Genomic DNA, 20,108 nt, shown 5'->3' with positions numbered 1-20,108 from the left:
AAGAGCAGTTACTTACAGAACTCAGATCTTGGAAACTGAAGAACAAATAGCAGTTACTGGTAGTAACAAGTTCTAGAGGACAGCCACGTTTTCACACTGATGTCAAATACAAAGTTTCATTAGCCAAAGTTTGACCTACTTCACATTAAAAAACAAACTATTTCAGCCTGACTGAAATCAATTCTAGACCAATCAGAAGTGTTTCGGATGAAACATTCAACTGTGGAAGAAGTGGGTTTGAAGGAGAGGAGAGAACATATCTTGCTCTCTCTATATATATTTACCTATATAGTTTATGGACACATACAGAGGTATATATATTCATACAACTATAACACATTTAAGGCAGAGGATGATGGCATGATAAATTGTCCTTAGGTGGTCTAGCCACCAAAGCAGGGAACAGATTAATTAATTCTGAACAAACTTTAAAGGAAGACCAAAGGTTTTAGCTGGGTGCCTATGACGCAGCAGAATAGAATTTCCTATCGAATTCTTGAAGGGTATAGGTGTCAGCTTTTCCCTCCCCAAAAGCAGGTGACATCCCTAGAGAAACAGATCATTTTAGGTTTAGTTCTGAGCAGTAAGGAAGATCCAGTGGGGAAAAACACCCCACAAAGCACACCAAACATTCAGGTAGAAGGTAATTAGGTTGACAGTAACCCTAAGTTTGTAATGAGTCTGACACGTAAGGAATAAGCATGGCACACCACAGATAGCTAGTGTTTTCTGGGGTGTGTTTTTGTTTTTTTTTTTTACAGTCTCCTGGGAAAGAGAAGAGTGTATAAGGACTGTTACCAAAACAAAATCCCATACTAACTCTAGAACCAGAAACCATACAGCAAGTTATCATGGCACTGTGCTCGCACCTCAGAGGCAAGACTTACCATACGTACAACAAAAACACAGCTGTGCTGCTTTCAAGACCTAAGCTAACACCTCCAAGTAGCCAGAGGCTTGTGGATTTATCAAGAGGGGTCAGCACAGACTGTGTCTGTAATGCAATTCACCACATAGCATAAATATGCTGTCTATTATAGGTAAAGCTAGAAGTGATTCAACTGCACAAACAATAGGAAGCCTAGTAAGAGGCGGATCTGATTTCATCTGAGGCTTTTTTAAAATGACCTGTACATTAACAAGACCTTAAAGAACTGAGTGCAAAGTGATAACTAAAGTAAACAAGTGATGCAGTCAACCACTAACAACATGGGATGTATGCAAGAACTTCCATTAGAATTGGAACACATCACCCAGATTATGATCTAGCGGAAACCCTGTACTCAAATACATTATGTCTAAATGAGGACATTTCCACAGCTGGTTTATTAACGTAAGTTTAACACCAAATTATACAAGTATGCATGTAATAGTATTTTAAAACAGAACAGCCCAAGTAGCAGAGTTCAACTTTAAACAAGTTCTCAGCTAGTAAAATACCACATCCAGTTCTGCTGTCTGTGCTTCAAGAACATTAACACACGAGAATATTTCTAAGATCATATAAATAACAAAACAGCTACATAAGTTCAGGAAACAACCTACTTGGCAAACAAAACTTAAGCAGAAAGCAAGACTTAAGGAAAAAAATTAAAATTGAAGATTTTTAGAACTTGCTGACAAAAATTTGGGGGGCTGAAATAATAGATTTGATTTTGAAATAAGAATATTCTAGTCAAAGAACTCAGAGCAATCTGCTTAAATTTAAATGGACAAAAGTGTACTTTCAGAATCACAATTAAAAAGAAATTCCTTAGTCTGTGGAAGCCAAGGAAAGAATCATCTGAATAATCACGGCAGCCTGTTAGCCTTGCTATCTTACGCTCACTGACATCATCAAGGGCACGAGAGAACAGAATTCAAGATCATGCTTCTAACACTTGTAGCATCAGGCACTGGCCATACCCAAGATAGGCCACAGTGGAATAAAGAAGCGCTCCGAGATGATACAGAAAATCCCCTTTACAAACATTCCATTTCTGTGCTCTTCAAACTGAAGAAATAATTTTCCCTATGGGGTTCCTCGTTTGCTCGTTATCTGTTTGTTCTTCCAAGGCATGAACCATCTGCTTTGACTGAACACATTCCTCATCATATTCTCTGTTGCTGCTCTCTACTAAAGAGATACTTGCTAAGATATTGTTTTGTTCTAGCTCAAAATCTAGGCTTAATGTAAAGATACCTGAAATTAGTGACTTGAAATATAAACAAGATGTCCAACTAATGACTATCCTGCAAATCCCAATTCTTAATCTCTAAATGAACAAAAATCAATAAGAGTCTTCTCAATTCCAGTAAGCCCAATTCTTCAGTGACAAATTTCTGGCAAGTGTCACTTCAGTTTCTCAGTTTAATTATACAGGACTTTCTCTGGCATATATTTTATTTCTGGTAACACTACCAAAAAAATTGTTATGCTTAAAAGAAAGACATCAGAACAAACTCACAGGAACATAAAGCTCTTTATACCTGAACCATTGAGAAAAATATTTGCATCTTCTGAGCAAATTAAAAAAATATCCATACTACACATATAATAATCCTCACACAACTGCAAAGTGAATCAACATCAAAGTCAAAACCAAGCACATCCAAGACGATCTGCACATTGCCAAGATAGTCAGTGCCCAAGACAGCACTGCGTTCTCACCTGTGCTACAGTGGCAATTACTGTCATCAAGGTTAAGGATATTATAGTACAGTTTGAGAGATTCAGAAAAACATGATAAATATTAGGATGCAACCGTTTCCAAATCCACATTATTGCGTTTACTCCAGACTCTTGATTAAGAGTTCCAGTAATCCATGTCCATACCACACCTTTTGATAAAGACTGCTTTTAAGTTTATGTGGAAGAACACACTGTTGGGCTTAAATAACATGCCCATGCCAGTCCACTTTGAACTAACTATTGACATAGAGACTGAAATACCACCATAAAACAACTTCTCTATCAAAAATGATGCATGACGGAGATACTACCGCCACTGTCTGTTCTCTAGTTGTACATCGTACACCAGTACTAAAGATATTTTGCATTTCTGCTTCTATTTTACTACAGATTTTTCGGTAGCAATTTAGTCAAGTCCTTCCTGCTTTTTCCACCTTTGTGAATTTGTGTGCTATATAAAGTACCACTTAGCTATACCAGGATGCGTTAATTCCTGTTTCTCACTCAGCGACAAGGACATTAGGTGCAGTGCTGGTTTTTTGACACCCAGCTATCAACTTACAAATGAAGCCACGTTCCCAGACATAGGGTCTCTGTGGCAAGTGGCAGGCACGAAACGGTTACAACGCCTGGGTCCTGTAACTCACACCAAGGCCAGGCCAACTCTTCAGCAAAGAGCCGAGCAGCACGGCCGGCAAGACAGCAGTTTCAAACAGCATTCCTCCATTACGCGCCGAGTCGCGCCCCCAAGCAGGAGCGCCTACCCCCCGAGTCTCTGGGGTCTGGCTGAGGGGATGGCGGAGCCGGTCGCTACCAACTGGAGCGCTCCCGGTCAGAAGCTCTCCAGCAGCCCTCAACGCTCTGCCGACCGGCCCCTCCGGACGGCGGGCAAGGAGGCCAAGCCCGGCCACACGGCCCCGGCCCGCGGCGCCCCGACCCGGCCCCGCCGGGAGGGAGACGTGGCACTGGCCGCGGCGGGAGGCGCTGCTTCCTGCACGCTGGGAGCCGCTCCCGCCTCGCCAGCCGCCCTGTGCCGCGCCCCCCCGCCCCGGTACCTGTTACTCCAGATGCCGTAGAGCAGCTCCACAAAGGCGAAGGAGAGATTGAGGCAGAGGAAGAAAAAGAGGTTGCGGGAGGTCTTGTCCGCCAGGATGGACCTGCGGACAGAGCACACAGCGGGTCACCTGCTGCCGACACAGCAGGAGGCAGCGGCGGAAGGCTGGACCCGCTCGCCAGGCGGCTCAGGCGCCCTCGGCACCAGCCGGCACCAGCCTTCCCCAGCCCCTCCGCGGGGGCTCGGCCGCGACCCCGGCCCTCGCTGCGCCCGCCCCCCCCCCCCCCCCGGGACACTTACCTGAACCAGCCCGACACCTTCCTGAGCAGGTTGAGCCTGGGCGGCTTGTACTCATCGTCCTTGATGGAGAGGGGCAACATCCTGCCGGAGCTGCGGCGTGCCCGGCCAGCAGAGCGGGCGGGCGGGGCAGGACAGGAACGCTCCCCCGGCGGCCAGCCCACACACCAGTCACACTTCCGGTTTACCACTACGCGCCTGCGCGTCGCCGCGGCGCGAGGGGCGGTGCGGGGGCGTGCCGCAGCGGCCCGTTCGCGCGCAGGGGGCGGGACCGGGGCTGGCGGCGCGTCCCGCGGGCAGTGGCACGCGCGTGCTGCGGGAGCTGGTTGCTGTCCACCCTCTGGGGCGCTGGTCACGCGGAGCAGAGCGCGCGCTGCCCGGAAGAGCAGAGCACAGGCCGGAACGCGAACTCTCACCCGCCCCGTGCCAGCTGCTCGCCCGCGTCCTGCCTGCGATGCCCGCTGCTCCCGGAGCAGCCGCTGTAGCAGGCCTCGGTACGGGGCTGGGGCGGCGGCCTGGCGCCCCGCGGCCGGACCCGGGCTGAGGCGCAACGCAGCGCTCTAGGAAGCTGTGTGGTAGCTAGAGCTGCTGGGGCCGGGCAGGGGGGACTCCAAGCCCGCGGCAGGACCCCGAACTACAAACCGGGGCCTGCCGGGAGGAAGCGGCGGGACGCTACACAGGAAGCGAGGTACGGCGGCGCCGCCATAACGCTGCGGCGGTCCCGCCCGGGCCGCCCCTGAGTCACCGGAGCGGTCTGCGCGGGCAGGCCGAGCCGCGGGGTGCCGGGTCGGCAGCTCCTCCCCTCTGCCTTGCTGCCGGTACCGCCTGGGAAGCACAACCAGCTGCTGGTAGCGCCGAGCCGCTGGGGAAGCAAGTGACAGCACCGGCGTCCTCCTGAACGTGAGCGAAACTACGCGTGAGGGGGCGGCCGGGATGGGCGGCGTGCTCTGCCCGGAGGGGGAAGCTGTTCGCTTCTGCTGCCTAGCTGCATGTAATTACTATCAATGCTATGAAATGCTATTATGAGGTGCTGCCCGGGAAGAGAGGAGAACCCGCTCAAGAAGTCTTTTTTGGGGGGGATGAGGATTAAAATACTGCATTTTGACATAGCATTTTTATTTTTCATCAATTTTGTTTTGAAGAGGTGTTCTTTACAGGCAGTGTTGTAAGACTTTATTTAAGATGTCAACCTTGCATTGCAGTTTTATAACTGGATTGGCACTTTATTACTGGAAAGTGCCGTGATGTTAAAAAAATGTTATAAATATTTTGTATAGACATTTATTTTAAATAAAGAGTATATAATCCTTACTTATTATTATAGCCTATTGTATGCAATTGAGTAAATGCAAGAATGTATGGCAAGCCAGGAAGTCTCATTACCACAGTGAACAACATTTATAGTTTCATCTGAAGTATGCTCTTAAATTTTTACTAATTAATTGTTACAGTAGTAACTAATTAATTGTTACAGCGGTAAGTGTTGTTGCATCTAGGTTGCAGTTGAGGAAAGAGAATCTAAGGTTCACCTTTTTAAAAGCACATATGACCAAGATACAGTGGACCTAAGAAATGCTGAGTAGCTGCTCCTGCCAGTCATTTTTAGAAGTCAGGCATGTTTGTTTACACCTATAAAATGAAACAACCAAAACAAGTGATTAGCTTCTGGAAATAGTTTCAATGACCTTTCCAGCCTCACAAAATAAGTCAGTGGTAAAACTGGAACTCAAATTTGGGAAGACCTCTATGTGTGGATGTATTCAGATTGGTATACACACAAATTGGCAATTATGTAGTTTTTAAGAAGTAAGTTTATATAACCTAAACAAATCGCTCTTACAAAATTTCACACAGGTTCAACTATTAAATACAAGTTCTTGTTCTCTAAATTTTTATAGTACCATTCCTAAATCAAAAATAAAAACTCCCTTTCTTAGTTCAACTAGTTTTAGAAAAACAAAAATCCTTCCAACAACCTAGGAGACTTAACAGGTTTCTTACGTTGCTGTCCTGCATCTTGTGCATCCTTCCTTTTTTGTGTTTATACTCATGTTTGCATTCCCTTCTGCCAAGCTGCTGAATCAGATGGGAAGAACAAAATGCTGTGCATTAAGCCTCTAACACAACTGGTAAGCTTAGTGGAAGGAGAGTGTGAAGAGGATGAGCCAGAAAAGAAAATAATTTTACTGGGACTACCTGCCTGGCTGTGGTAGCCAAATACATATTTTAGTGGTGCCTAGTGAACAAAGCAACAGACTGAGGTTCTGGAGACCTACTTGTATCTATGTTGTTGACCCTAAGGATGGAGCACATTGGTACAAGCCAACAATTTTACAAGCAGAGAAATATGCTGTGCTTTTCTTTCTAACCAAGTGGTGTGATAACTTCTTTCTGGAGTGTTCATTGAAAGGCTGAGACAATTACTCAAATGAGCAATAGGAAAAGGGATTGGATAATTGCCAAGAATGCATACATCAATCAGTAATTAAGAGGAACGTTTACTTGCAAAAGAATGCTGGGTAGCATGTGGGATAACTGGTGATCTTCTTGTAGAGTCCCTTTAATTTCCAACAGATTCAAAGATCGCAACCAACTCTCCTGTAAAAACAAGGCGGGGAAAACAATCCTACTTGGCAACTATGAGGTAAGTTGAGAGGGTTTTTAGACTAAAATAATTTACATTACTATTTTCAAGCATGGTATATGTACTATGGAAAAAAATGATCAAAACTACTGTGAAAAAAACATACAGATAGTCTCAAAGATTGTAATTGATGGGGCTGTCCTGGATCGCTTAATTTGATCAGAATTCCCTGCTGAAAGCCTAGAAATTACTGATGGAGTAACGTATGCATAGATGAGTAGTATTACTACTGTTTAGTAGTAAGCTTATAATATTCATCTTGTATTCAGTTCATACTAATCTTGCGAGTAAAGGAGGAAGAACAGATGTGGATGATACATTTGAGGTGCAAACTATGGAATGCAGTGGCTGCTGGATCCTGCTGAGATTACAATTTATAAATGTCTAGAGAACTGGGAGTGCTACCTAAGAGACATGAATGTCGGGGCTACCTTTGTAGGACGTGCTTTTTAAGAGCTCCTGTTTAGCTCTGAAATCAGGAGGATCCAGAAACCCCTGCCTTATACTAAGGCTGCTCCCCCAGCTAGCTGATACATAGCACCTAACATTTCCAGTTTCCACTGAGCTCTAGATTTAGCAGACCAGCTGTTACTGATGTTGTTGCATTCCTAATTACTCCATTTGGCATGTTTCTTTTGCTCCACCTGTGATAATAGCCTCAGTATGATAAGAATCATAATTTCTACATTAATAACCATTATTGAGCAGATATACAAACTAGTGACAAAATGTCTGGCAAATCAGTGGTAAAGATTGTTCCTTCTGTGTACGGTGCCTGAGCAATGGAAAAAGAGCATTTAACTTCCTCCTTTCTGCCAGAGCTCTTGACGAGGCACCTTCTCTCCCTTTTGTTTCCCAGCTAAGGCAGAGCTCCTGCAATGCTGAAAATACTGAATATTGGTACAAATTTGCTTTCTAATTTCAGCTGGATGGGTTTGGTGAGGTATATAAATGTTCAATCGAAAATGCAGTATGGAGAAAATAAGAGACAATTAACAGTCTAGAGTTAAAGAATTACTGTAGATTCATTTTTGCAAAACAATGAAATTCAAAGTTAACCAATAAAAGTGAAAAGCAAACAAACATAGAAACTGAGTACCAGAATTATCTTTGTAGCTGAAAGTAATTGGCCCAAGTCCTAAAATCTTCCTTATTTATTTGCTTAAACAAAAGTCTACTTAATGTTGTAGGAGTTTTGCTCAATAGAGATAACTATATACAGGATTAATGACTTTTTTTTTTCCCTGTCACTTGTTTTAAAGGTATCTTCATTTCTGTAAGCTTCCAGGAAGAGTTATGGGAATCCGCCTACTACGCTTTACTTCTGTGGTGATCATTGTCTTACTTCTTGTGGCAGGTGCTTTAACAGCTTTGCTTCCCAATATCAAAGATGACAAAATGCCCAATTTGAGAAGGGAACCAAAAACGCAGAGTCAGTCTGCCTTGGATTCATTTACTCTTGTTATGCAGACATATAATAGAACTGACTTACTGCTAAAGCTTTTAAATCATTATCAAGCCATCCCCCACCTACATAAAGTAATTGTTGTGTGGAACAACATTGGTGAGAAGATACCAGAGGAAATGTGGAATTCCTTGGGGCCTCATCCTGTCCCTGTTGTCTTTAAAGTTCAAACTGTAAATCGCATGAGGAACAGACTCCAGAATTTCCCTGAGCTGGAAACAAAAGGTAATCAGCAGTTCATATCGCTACTACTACTATTATTTTCACACTTAAAATCTAAATGCTGAAAGAAAGATGGTTTGAGTTATAAGATGAAATAAATCCATGGACCTGTTGGGCCACTTACTAGAATGTGGGTAATACAGAAGAAACTTATGTTACGATGTCAGATGCACACCACCACCAGCAAACTAGAGGCTGTCAGTGAAGAATAAGGAAAAAGAGGGATGTCAAATGCATTTCATGGGCTTTTGCAGCTGTGTATGTTCTCCATTCCCTTCGTCAGGCAAACATAGGCAGTTCAGCCTCTCCTCTCTTTATACTGTAAACTGAAATTCATAGTGCATGTATTTGTTGGGTCTCTGCGTTAATTTGGACTTAAGCTATCCGGTAAAGACTTGATTTAATCCATACTTTTTAGGACTTAAGTTCTCAAACATGTTCTGCTCTTCAAAAAAAACTTCCCTCCCTGGGAAGTTTTTCTTCTATCTCAAACTATGCATCCTTTTTTTAAGAGTATTTTCCCCAGTCTTTTGGCTATTCATCTAAATATTCTTCCTAAGCTCTTTCCAGGAGAAGCACAACAATAAGCCCTGTTTGTTTCAAGTGGAAAAAAACCCCATATGTTGCATTACAGACATCACCTTACTCATGATTAGTAAAGGTAATGCTATTTACTGCACCCTTGCAAACATGCCTTGCTACTCAAAACCCATGACTTCTGGGAAGACACTAGACACTTCAACTTCCCAAGTGTTTTATTTACTATAATAGGATTTATGTTGACTATAAATGTAAGCTTTAATGCATCTGCAGTTCTGATCTAAGAATATCTTTCCTTTTCCACTTCCTGATAATCTTTTGCCTAAAACTTAAGGGAAAGATTCTTCCTTCTGTAGTTAATCATATAGAATGTTGCCTATTGCTTGCTTATTTAGAACTTGCAAGTAATGAGGAGACGGGCAAAATTTTATGCTAAGAATCCCATAGAAATCTCATACACTAAAGAATGGTATCTAACTCTTTATTTTAGTTGTATTTTTACACAAGATTAGTAGAATTTTAAGTTGCTTTGCCAGACACTCCAAGTTTTCCAACACCTATCTGTCCAGCTGTACTGCAGATGATCAAAGGTTGCTGAGTTTTGTTATAGCCTGGCAAATAATCTAAAAGTTAGGTTCGCTTCCAATTACCACAAAGCTGCAACCTTGCTTTAGCTTTGAAATCTTAAATACGTTGTCTCCATCTACTTTCAAGGAGTTACAATTCAGCTTAGTGGTTATAGAAGTTTCACAGCTAACTTGTCAAATACTGTGCTGCATACTGTACTCATGTATTTAATCTTTTAATCTTTTGGTAAGTGAAAATTGGGGGTTTTTTTTTTTCCTCCCTTCAGCCGTTTTAATGATGGATGATGATACACTCGTCAGTGCTCATGACCTTGCTTTTGCCTTCTCTGTTTGGCAGGTAATGTTTTGCACCTTGGCAGTCAGTATTTGTGAGTTACAATTGATATGAATGCTTTTAATTACAGTAATACTGTATTATAATGTTTTACCATTGATTTTCTAGCTATAAAGTTAAATTTTAGAAGGATTTGAGCATTGAATAGTAGAAATTGCAAAAATATTCTTCAATAGTAGCTATATCTGTAATCTACAACTTTGAAATTTTTAACTCTTCTTATACATGAACACTGAAGTTGTTGACTGCTGAATTTATTTAAATTGATAGTAGGCTGCAAAACAAAAGTCTGTGGGTTTTTTCTCTCTAAGAGAAATTGTCTGTAAACTTACTTTGCCAAAAATAGGGCTGCAGATTGTGGATAGATGTTTCTTGGCACTATGTGATGTGAAATGAGGCATATTGTGTCAGTTTTGCAAAACTGTATTTAATTGCAACATTTACTCAGATCAAAGGACCATATGCCAACAATTTCATTCTTTTCTGGAAATAATCTTGTGCTCCTCATTAAAAAAAAGCATAAACCTCTCTTGTGAAAATACTTTACACACATTTCATGTTTTGATTTTTTTAATTTTTTTTTCTTTCAGCAATTTCCAGAGCATATAGTGGGATTTGTTCCTAGAAAGCACATTTCTACTCCTTCAGGTGTATACAGTTATGGCAGCTTTGAATTGCAGAACCCTGGATTTGGAAACGGAGATCATTATTCTATGGTACTTATTGGTGCAGCATTTTTTCATAGTGGATATTTAGAAGACTTTCAAAGACAGCCAGAAGCTGTTTACGCCTTAATAGATGAAACTCAAAATTGTGATGATATTGCCATGAATTTTCTGGTAGCCAAGCACACTGGAAAGCCGTCCGGAGTGTTTGTGAAGCCTGTTGATATAAGAAATTTAGAAAAAGACACTAACAGTGGCTATTCTGGAATGTGGCACCGAGCAGAGCATTTGTTACAGAGATCTTACTGTGTAAATAAACTGGTTAATATTTATGATGGCATGCCTTTAAAATATTCTAATATCATGATTTCTCAGTTTGGTTTTCCTAATTATGCCAATCACAAAAATAAAATGTAAGCCAATGAATTTAAGGGGTTAGATGTTAAAGAAGACTCAGTGAATTGTACTGAGTTGAAGGAGAGAATTAATTGCATCTTGGCCATCCTTATTTGTAGCCTCTGAATTTTTTCCATTTGGCTTTTTATGTATTTTTTTTTCCTTTCTTACTAATTCTCCAAGGTAGGTTTTGAGAAAACTTAAAGAATACATACTAATGTTTAGCTGTGATAAAATCATCCTCTTTCCATAAAACTGAAAAGCTATTACAATTAATTAGGCCAGTTCTTCAGAAACATGCAGACAAAAATGCAGTCCTACCTGTCAGTGCTTATGTTTGATTTTTTTTTTAAATATATGTATCTAGTCAAATGAGGTCTAGGCCTATTTTTGATAGTTATATGTTGAGATGCTTCCTTGCCTTTCCCCTGCTCTCCTAACCTCCTCCTACCCAGATATCAGTGAAACTATAGAAGGGCTACAGTAAACTGTTGGCCAGGCTTCTAGACTCCTGTACAAAACCCCTTTGAAGTTTGTATATAAGCTACTCTGTATTCTGGTATGTTCCTGAAGCTGCTGTGAAAGCAGGCCAGAAAGAGTACCTCACCTTAATCTCAGATAGTCCTAAAACCATGGCCTACAATGTCTACTACTGCTGAGATAGTGGAAAGTGATTCTGATGTGGCTTTTTTTCCTATTATTAATTTGCCTGGAGTTGCTGAATTGGAACACTAATTGGAAAATTAAGAAACATGAATATATGAAATATGAAACTTTTATATAAGCAGCCAGAAGAAATGGATGGGATATTACTTATGCTCTTTAGTACTTAGTTTTATTTTGATATTTCGCATGTACATTGTTACAAAAATATGCCCAAGAAAATCCTCACTTTTAAAAAATGTGTTATTTACAATTCCTAATAAGAGCAAGCTTTTACATTTATTACAGAGTGTACATTTTGTAATGTTACAGGTCTACTGTTTTTTAACTACTCTTTCAAATGAGTATTTAATTTTTGGTTCCTTTCATCTCTCTTTTTGGTGGCTATGACAACATAATTAAAATGTGCAATGAATGGGTAAAGTGTTATAAAAGAATTTTAAGGTACTGTGATGTTTGACAGGACTGGACTATTACCAGTCTCTGAATTCCCTGGCTTCATGTATAGCAAGAAACAGAGCTATTGTTAACAGCTTTTGTTAGATTAGGACTCATTAGTTCTGGAAACGTTGTGTTAACATAGACAGGACAAACCTTTTCCGTTGCACTTACAGAACTTTTTTGTGGTATGAAGGAAAGAACAAGAGACAGTGATTTTACTGGGCTGCAGTGAGGAATCAAATCTGGCATCCAAAATAGATTTAGTTTCATCTGTATCAGCTTTTAATTGATTCTTAATGAATCAGTTCAAAGGTATCTATGGACAATCAATAACAGCTAATACCTAGTACACAAATAGCATCTGCACAAATGGTGCATTTTATCATTTTTATAATAAGTTAGCTGAACAAAAAGTGGTACAAGAATGCAACAAGTTCTTTACAGCAGGGCTGATTCTGGGTGTGAGTCTTTGGGGGAACGGGGAATTCTTTTGCCTTGTTCTATCAGTGTTAAAGAATTTGGTTTCTGTTCAGTGAAGTCTTCCTAGTACTTTTGCAAGATTTAAAAGGCAAAATCTTCACATGGCAATGTAAAGTCTGCTTAATTTTGTTGTAATAGTGAAAATTAGATTTTAATTATTGTGCTGTAGTGGTAAATAGTATACAAACAGGTCTATGATCTTCCCAGAAATGCAGCTTTTCTAGTGGTAGTTTACTGCATTTCATCTAATTACTGGTCTTCTGTAATTTCTGTTCTGTGCAGTACCAACTAGAATTGTGAAGACTCACAGATGTTGTTTACCTTTTAAAATGTGAAACGAACTGTCAGCTCAGCCAAATCTTAGTATTGGCTTCTTTGTTGGGGGGGAAGGAGTTGTTTTGGGTTGGGTTTTTTGTTGTTTTTGTTTTGTTCTTCTGTATCAGTGAAAGAACTAATAGAACAAGCTTTTATTATACTAGTAAAATTAATTTGTACCATTGTCAAATAAAATACATTGAACAGATTTGCAATGTATTTTTTTTTCATATTATTGACTTAAGTTTTTCAGTGTTAGATGTCTAAAGTAAGCTAACAGTTTGCATACAGACGTGCAGCACCAAGATTTCATTTTTTTATAAAGTGTGCTTGTTGGCACATACATTCACTTAATTTAGGTAAGACCCACTCATGAGGGAAAAAAGGCATCAAAAACCACAGCCTTAAGCACTTAGGCTTAGACAGCAAAGAAAATTCAAAGATAAAACTTCAGCTCCAGCCGTAATTCACTGTGCTTAGGAACCAAATGGGTTTTGTTTATTTTTCAAAGGCTGGTAACTTTTTATCCCTTGATGGTTATAAAAGTGTCTTAAGATTCTTTAATGAAATATATTACTGAGAATTTGTATTTTTAACAAAATAATATGCATGTGATGATTTCATCTAAAAGATTATCTACATGTCGTTTGGAAATATTTTGGAATCTAAACAGATTAATCACCACCTCTGAATGTTCTGTAGAAATTAACACCGGATTTTTTTATGTGGTATCTAAAAGATAGATTTAAAAAATCCTTGAAAAAATCAGGATAGTTGTAACATGATGCAACAGGACTACAAGAAAATTGCTTCTTTACCTACAGTTTAAAAAATGCCACAAGATGTCACTGTAGCCTTGATATTTGATATCATCAAATGTTAAAAATAGTAATCGGAATAGATTGTAAGAACAAAATTGTATGAGGTGAAAAGATTCTTAAAGCTAGTATTTTACAAGTTGAAATTTGTTAGGTAATCATACAAAAAGCTATGAAACACAATACTGGAACTGAAAAAACATGGAGGTTGTTTTGTACCTATTTTTGCAGGGAAGAAGATAAAATTATTTTAATTATTTTCTGTGCTTACAAAGGCTCTAACAAATTGCCACAAATGAGAACTTGTATGCAACCAAAACAATATTTGTAATTTTGCAAAAGGTATATAAGCGGTATACAAACAGCATTTGACAGTGGGGTTTCAGTTTCTAGTCACGTTTGCCTCCTAGATTCACCAGCTTAGCTAGATGGATTTACAAAGAATAGGCTTTAACACAAACTATGTATTTAGGGATTCTAGATAAAGGACAGCTAGCCTGTTAAACTCCATCTTTGCTTCTGTTGCCCAAGATAGATTAGTTAAACCTAATGTGAGTATGCTCATACAACTCCCCTCAAGTAGAGTACAGCACAGACTTAGAAATGTGTGTTACATTGAATTGTAGTGAAAGTTTGAGTAAAAAAGGATGTTAAAAATATTCTGGAGAAAATACATTGATAACTCCTTACACAGGATATTACTTGTAAACAATAATATAAAAAAAAGATTTAATTAAGGGTTAAATACAAGTGAAAGTTATAGAACAATATAGGAAAAGATAAACACATTTTTCCATAAAAAGCAAGTATCCCTCCAACAACCTTTATTTAATTTGCTGTTACAGAAGACTATGGTCTTAGTCTTGCAAGCATCTTGCATGGAATAGTACTACTGAGAATGAGGTTTCTTACCTAAGCTCACTGGCCCAGGCCCAAAGAGAGTCATATTTAGGAACATTAGTTCCTAAGCTATTAAAAAAAAAAAAAAGAGGAAAAAAGAGGAATGTAGGAACACAGGTACAAATTATTAGAACCAATACCAAAAATAAGTAAGCTACTACAAAACAATTGCATGAGAGAAGTATTTTCTGTAGTACTTCAGCATGTTTGTAAGGCTTTAAAGGTTATCCAGTGCTTACGACACCAGGTTAAAAATCGAAGAGTCAAAAGTGTCTCACACTCATGTTTAGCCTCATTTGCAGACACACTAGATTTAATTATATGAACTGGTAGTTACAGTAGGTTATTTATAGTGTTAGGAAAACATGGTGATGATAATATGGACCTCAGAGCTGCGTATTTTTTTGTATTACAATGTCTTTTTAAGGTGTTTCAAGGGTGGATTTTGTTTTGTTTTAGGGAACAATAGCATCCTTTTTCTCCTCAAGGTACCTCTCCTTTGCAACCTTTTACTTGTTTAGTTGTAAAAATGAGACAGGCTGTCTGCTCTGTTTGGGACTTAACTAGTTCTTTCTAAAGGGGAGGGTGGTAGAAGAAAGGCATTTCTAACACTTTTAATGTTTCTGTTTCTTTGGCAGTAAGTTAATTGCAGACTACAAGCTAATTCAGGTTTTGCAAATGAACCACCAGAAATTTAACCTTTTACTTTTTTAAAACATAAAGCTACAAGTAATTTTGTGTAGTTTTAAGACAGCCTTAGAAGCAGACGTGAAACTCTTAATCGCTGGATGACTTCTCAGTAAGCGCGAGAGCCCATAGCTCGAACCAGTGCGTTAAGAGTTTTATGCGACAGGGGTCATTTTCTATTCACAAGCGGCTTCCCCGAGATCTTGTTTCTCCTCGGTTCTGCCCAGCAGACGACGCTGCCCGGCAGACACAATTCCTCGTCCGAGAGAGGGAAGGCCCAGCAGGTGACAGAAACCCCCTTCGGCGGGAAAGGAGGCGCCGGCGTGTGGCCGTTGGGCGGGGGGGCTCAGCTGAGGAGAGCCCCGTTCGAGGGGTGCGCCCGGCAGCAGCCCTCTTCATCAGGCACGGCTCGCTCATTGGCTGGAAGTGCAGGAAGGCAGCTTTTGATTGGTGGGTCGGCTTGTCTATCGGGTTAAATGGTGGTGCAGACCTGGCTGGGTCGGGACCCGTACGAGTAAGTCCCAGGTAGGGGATAGAGAACTCCGCTGGCCCGGCGCTTCTATTCTCCCCTGGGGCGGCCTCCCGCCCAGTCTGTGCGACTCGCTCACCTCCGCCTGCGCTGGCCCTGCACTACTGAGGTACTAGCTCCGGCTCAGGTCTGTTTCCCGCCGCCTCAGGCCCTGCGAGCTGTATCTCAAGACCTCTTTTGTCTCCGTGGGGCGTTTTGCCACGGGCCGCCCTCGGGCGGGGAGAAAGAAGAAAAAAGCGCCGCGGGACGCGCACACTCTGCCCGGGCGCGGAGAGGGCCGTGCTCCACCCGGAGGTGGGCGTGAGAACAAGACCAAGGCGGAGGGCGGAGCTGTGCCGGGTGCAAAGCCGCTGCCTGGCGGATCAGGGGCGCTGGCGGACCGGGCTGCTTCCCCCGTGGTTAGGCGCTGTGAGGTGGAGGGCGGGGCCGCCGGACCGGGGGAGCTGGAGCAGGGGGCTGGTCGCTCGCACGCCTTGGCCCTGGGCCGGGCGAAACAAAGGCTCAGTAACGCAGTTGCTAGAGCGCCGCCGGTCGCCTGGTAACCGCCTGCTGCCTCTTTATCCGGGGGCGTCTCCTGGCTGGGGGTGGGGTGGAGCTTAAGTCCCTGTGGGCTCCCGCCTGTTCTCCCGGTGGCTTGCCGTGTCCTGGAGCTAGTTCGCGTCTCCGCTCCCGCTCCTATGCGGGCTGTGGCAGCGGCGCTGCCAGCAGCGTGGCTCCTGGCGGGCGGCCCCTCAGGGCAACGGGTCGCTTCCCAGCGAGTGTTCCCCGGCCGCGCTGGGGCTGCCCCGGAGCGCCATGAGTTCGGAGCCGCCCCGCGCCTCTCTGCTCCGCGCCCTGTTTAAGATGGAGCCGGCGGCAGCCGCCTCCGAAGTGCTGGGGGGAGCCTCGGAGTTCGTTAAAGGTGAGAACGGGCCGCGGAGCCCTCCCCGTCCCCTGGCCGCGGGGGTCCCGCTTGCTGGAGCCTCCCTCAGAAGGAAACCCGCTGGCTTCTTTCCCGTCCTCCCCACCTCCTTCCCCTGGCTCCGTGGGCTCTGCTGCGTGCTCGGCTGGGCTTCGGCCCCCTTTGCCTTGCGGTTTTTGCGAGCTGCCTGCCCCTCGGCTCCTGCGGGGCACGCGTAAGCGGTTCCTTCCTCCTCTCTTTTCCGGTAAGATGCGGGGCCGGCACCTGTTGCTATGTGTTGCTGTGTTCTGGGTCAGAAATCTCCCCCACCCTCCTCAAGTGGCTCCCGTGGGGTGCCCGGCCGGTCAGAGCGGGGCGGGGGGGGGGGTCCTCGTGGGTAGGGCCCGCGGGCGGAGCGGGCACTCGTGCTACCGCCACCGCTCACGCAGAAGGAAAAAGGATGAGCGGTGCTTCTTCCGCTCCGGGCCGCGGCGGGACAGGACGGGGCCGCAGGGTGCGGCGCCCACCGGCGGGGTGACAGGCGTGCCGTGAGGAAGTGGCGGTCTGCTTTGTCCGTCCTACGCTGTTGTCCTCGTCTGTCTTTCAGATCGGCTGTACTTTGCTACTTTACGAAATAAACCGAAAAGTACCGTAAATACCCACTACTTCTGTACGGATGAGGAACTAGTCTATGAAAAGTAAGTGTTGTGATCTGTTGTGTTTTGCATAGTCAAAGCCATCACCTGAGATTCTTCCCAACGCACTTTTAATATTATGAAGAATATTTTTGCCCCATTTAGCTACTTGCACAAAGCATGAGTATAAAGTGAGCCTGAATATATTTATACATTAGCTGAAACTAGTTTAGCAAGATTACTATTAAAAAAACCCCCACAACCCCACAAAAACGGCTACAAGACCAGTTAAATGGCTTAAATTGTGGTTGAGCTAAGGGAAGGATGTCTGAGCTTTGTAAGATTTGTTTATGAGGTGGAGAAGATCTCTTAAGACTAATTACATCTTATTAAATGGTGTCTTAAATAGAAGATGCGTTAGGTGTGAATAGATGAAACACTAGTTTGTTTTATACGTATTTTTCTGTATAGACTGTATGAAGTGATTACCTTTTATACAGAATTATAAGAATGCAAAGCTTAAATGTACTTTTGAAGAACATCTGCAATTTTTTTTAAGTCTGCAGAAGGTTTTGAGCTAGCACTTCCTGTTGGCTTTTGTAGCTTTAGAGCAGCAGAGTAAGTATTTTCTGTGAAGTAAAAGCTTCGTGTGTTTGTAAGACACTGATAGCACATAGAAGGTCAACAGTAAAATTGATTATAGTTGTGAATACTATTAAAGGACATAAAATACACTAAACAAGTAATTGCTCTGTGCTGTGGTTAAAAAATAGTTGCTCTAAACTGTGTTCCCACATCAACTGTTTCATGTGTGATGTATAGCTAGCCACTTGACATGGGGTTTGCTGCAGCACAGGTGAAACAAAATGTGGTCTTATTTTAGATATAACTTTCTTTCCATATGAGTTGAACTTGTGAGCATCAACATTCTTACTTCCCTTCTCCAGTGATTTCAGTACTGCTTCTGTGGAAGTGTAAACCAATCTTCCTTGGTTTGCAAGGTTTGCTTGGTTTACTTTCTATGCACAGCTTAGAGTTGTAGTGTTTCTTTTCTACGCGTTTTTGAGTCTTCGTTGTCTTAAGCTGTGTATCTTCTACTAGAGTCCCCAATTATTTGTTCCCAAAGTTGACTTTTGTAATTAACTGCTTGGGTTGGGAGTAGGTTCTATAATGATCACTAATTTAGACTGGAAGGGACCTCAGGAGTACCCTAAGGCAAGGTTGAGCTAATATTGAAAGTAAAATTCAAATGGAGAAGATCCTGAGCAATTTTTTGTTTAGCAAAAATTATGTTATATGTTCCACTTTAATGAAACAAAAATTGATCTTGTGGCTATTCTAAGACTTCTATATTATGCTTGACCTGAAGTATTTTGTTTCTAATTCTTAATATGCTTCCAGGAAGGGTGAAGGAATCTTATGTGGGATTTGATCTTAGGAGTGGGAAGGAGGAGCAGTCCTGTACTGTTAGTTACAGGTGATTGTACTAACCAAGGACTGCAACTGGGGTATTTTGTGTGATGACGGTATCCTATTTAAAAAAAAAAAAAAGTACATTTGCCATGTATAAAGAAGATTCAGTATGTGTACTCCTTAACCTAATTACCTGTTAACCACATACCGGGGTGTAACTTGATACCTGATATAATTACAAGATAATGGAAGGAAGCAAAGTTTCCTTTATCTTCTAGGCCACATCTAAAGAATTTGGACACGCAACTCATGGTGTATTTTCTGAATTGATATTTGCTAATCTGTTTGGTCTCTTTTTAAAGGTATCATCCTATACTTGATACTGTAATAGTACTCTCCCTAATATGAAGTAGAAATTAAGTGGCAGTTACCAGGTGGTATGAATTTAATTTTGTGTAATAACCTAACTCTTTTACATAACGGTGCTAAACTTTCCCAGTATTTGTATCGTAGCACCCATCATTATCAGTGTATGCAATATTTGGTAGTAAGACCATGCCTGATCTTATTTTTAATTTTTTCTTCTCTTTTTCCCTCTTTTCTCCAAGGAAGTTTACATTGTTTCAGGGAGGTAAAAGCACGTGTCAGTAGGGTTACCATATTTTTTTCAATATCTTTCTGAAATTGGAAAGCTAGAAGCAAAATGAGGAGTACAATGCAAGTCTCCTGGTTCTTGGGGAAACAGTTATTTTACTCTAGCTTCCCTTTTCCTCATGCTCATTGATCAATCTGTTGTTTCACAGGCTGCACAGCAAAGTGAGGGGCCTGATGTTAGGGATTGTCTGTAAGTAGTAGTGGTGTGTAACTTTAATACACAAGATCAGATCTTCTGCTCATTTTCTCAAAAATGCAGCCTTCTTACTGAGAAAGTGATCGGAAATATTTTTTTACATGATAGCAAAATAAACATTTGGAAGTGCGTTTTGAAGTCCAGTAGCTCAGAACAGTGGTTTCCAGAGTCTTTATTCAAAATGGCCTGCCTGTGCTGTTCTTGCCAGTCAGAATTTCATGGCCACTTCTGTTTTAAATCAAATGAGTTGTTCATATCGGTACAAGGAGGAGGACAGGAGATATCTACTCAAGCACAAAGTCCTCTGCACCTGTGAGAAACATAAGTAGTTTTATTAAACAACTGTTTATTGACTTAATTTTGTTTATATTTATCATTCTAGTGACAAGACAAAGATACTTCATTGTGCATGGAAGTAAACTGCTTTTCTTTGGGCTGTTATTCTGTTAACTTTAGTGATAACTCTTAAGTATGAAGTGTTACAGAAATTTACTGAGCTGCCTTACTGAGGTGTCAGTTTGCTTTCACTGAAGCAGTATATGATCTGCAAACCTCATGAATATGTAGCCGTGGGGTTGTCTGGTTACAGAGAGCATGTTATTGGATCACATAGTACTGAAAA

The 20,108-nt window shown here is 41.9% G+C and overlaps 3 protein-coding genes and 1 long non-coding RNA gene across 18 annotated transcripts in view; 2 read left to right on the top strand and 2 right to left on the bottom strand.

Annotated features, from left to right (window-relative positions):
• The window catches only part of SLC30A7 (solute carrier family 30 member 7), a 31,155-nt gene extending 26,933 nt beyond the window's left edge, over positions 1–4,222 (bottom strand). The window contains exons 1-2 of one of the 3 annotated variants that reach the window (XM_075760063.1): positions 4,026–4,222; positions 3,727–3,828 (exon numbers count right to left, since the gene is read on the bottom strand). In XM_075760063.1, coding sequence (XP_075616178.1) covers positions 3,727–3,828; positions 4,026–4,105 — 182 coding nt within the window. In that variant the 5' untranslated portion in view covers positions 4,106–4,222. Of the gene's footprint in view, positions 1–16; positions 97–3,726; positions 3,832–4,025 lie in introns of those variants that run through there. The other 2 variants (XM_075760064.1, XM_075760066.1) reach the window with 2 other exon arrangements.
• Positions 4,223–4,257: 35 nt separating this feature from the next.
• On the top strand, positions 4,258–12,982 carry EXTL2 (exostosin like glycosyltransferase 2). Of its 9 annotated transcripts, XM_075760059.1 has the most exons (7): positions 4,258–4,516; positions 5,347–5,409; positions 6,597–6,666; positions 7,929–8,356; positions 9,747–9,817; positions 10,405–10,530; positions 12,153–12,982. In XM_075760059.1, the coding sequence occupies exons 1-7, from the start codon at positions 4,477–4,479 to the stop codon at positions 12,168–12,170; spliced, it is 816 nt and encodes a 271-aa protein (XP_075616174.1). In that variant the 5' UTR covers positions 4,258–4,476; the 3' UTR covers positions 12,171–12,982. The 9 variants fall into 9 exon arrangements, with proteins under 9 accessions (XP_075616174.1, XP_075616168.1, XP_075616170.1 ...); XM_075760053.1 differs by lacking the exon at positions 12,153–12,982 and having other exon boundaries at positions 4,279–4,516; positions 10,405–11,592; XM_075760054.1 differs by lacking the exons at positions 4,258–4,516; positions 12,153–12,982 and adding an exon at positions 4,833–4,922 and having other exon boundaries at positions 10,405–11,592.
• On the bottom strand, positions 12,841–16,184 carry LOC142602770 (uncharacterized). Its single transcript, XR_012836564.1, has 2 exons — positions 15,261–16,184; positions 12,841–14,561 (listed from the first exon to the last, which is right to left on the bottom strand). It is a non-coding gene; the product is annotated as an uncharacterized LOC142602770 (long non-coding RNA).
• Positions 16,072–20,108, top strand: part of CDC14A (cell division cycle 14A) — a 61,120-nt gene continuing 57,083 nt past the window's right edge. The window contains exons 1-2 of one of the 5 annotated variants that reach the window (XM_075760052.1): positions 16,072–16,609; positions 17,196–17,286. In XM_075760052.1, coding sequence (XP_075616167.1) covers positions 16,504–16,609; positions 17,196–17,286 — 197 coding nt within the window. In that variant the 5' untranslated portion in view covers positions 16,072–16,503. The remainder of the gene's footprint in view (positions 16,610–17,195; positions 17,287–20,108) is intronic. The other 4 variants (XM_075760049.1, XM_075760047.1, XM_075760050.1 and 1 more) reach the window with 4 other exon arrangements.

The sequence above is a fragment of the Balearica regulorum genome, chromosome 8, assembly GCF_011004875.1.
Source record: "Balearica regulorum gibbericeps isolate bBalReg1 chromosome 8, bBalReg1.pri, whole genome shotgun sequence".
Lineage (NCBI taxonomy): Eukaryota > Metazoa > Chordata > Aves > Gruiformes > Gruidae > Balearica > Balearica regulorum.
The sequence above is the reverse complement of the archived record's forward strand: the minus strand, read 5'-3'. Positions and strand labels throughout refer to the sequence as shown.

Excerpts from the sequence above, each read along its gene's own strand:
- EXTL2 (XM_075760053.1), top strand. The coding sequence starts at position 4,477 with ATGCCCGCTGCTCCCGGAGCAGCCGCTGTAGCAGGCCTCG. Across the intron at positions 4,517-5,346 it reads AGCCGCTGTAGCAGGCCTCG|CCTATTGTATGCAATTGAGT; the intron begins GTACGGGGCTGG and ends TTATTATTATAG. Across the intron at positions 9,818-10,404 it reads TTGCCTTCTCTGTTTGGCAG|CAATTTCCAGAGCATATAGT; the intron begins GTAATGTTTTGC and ends TTTTTCTTTCAG.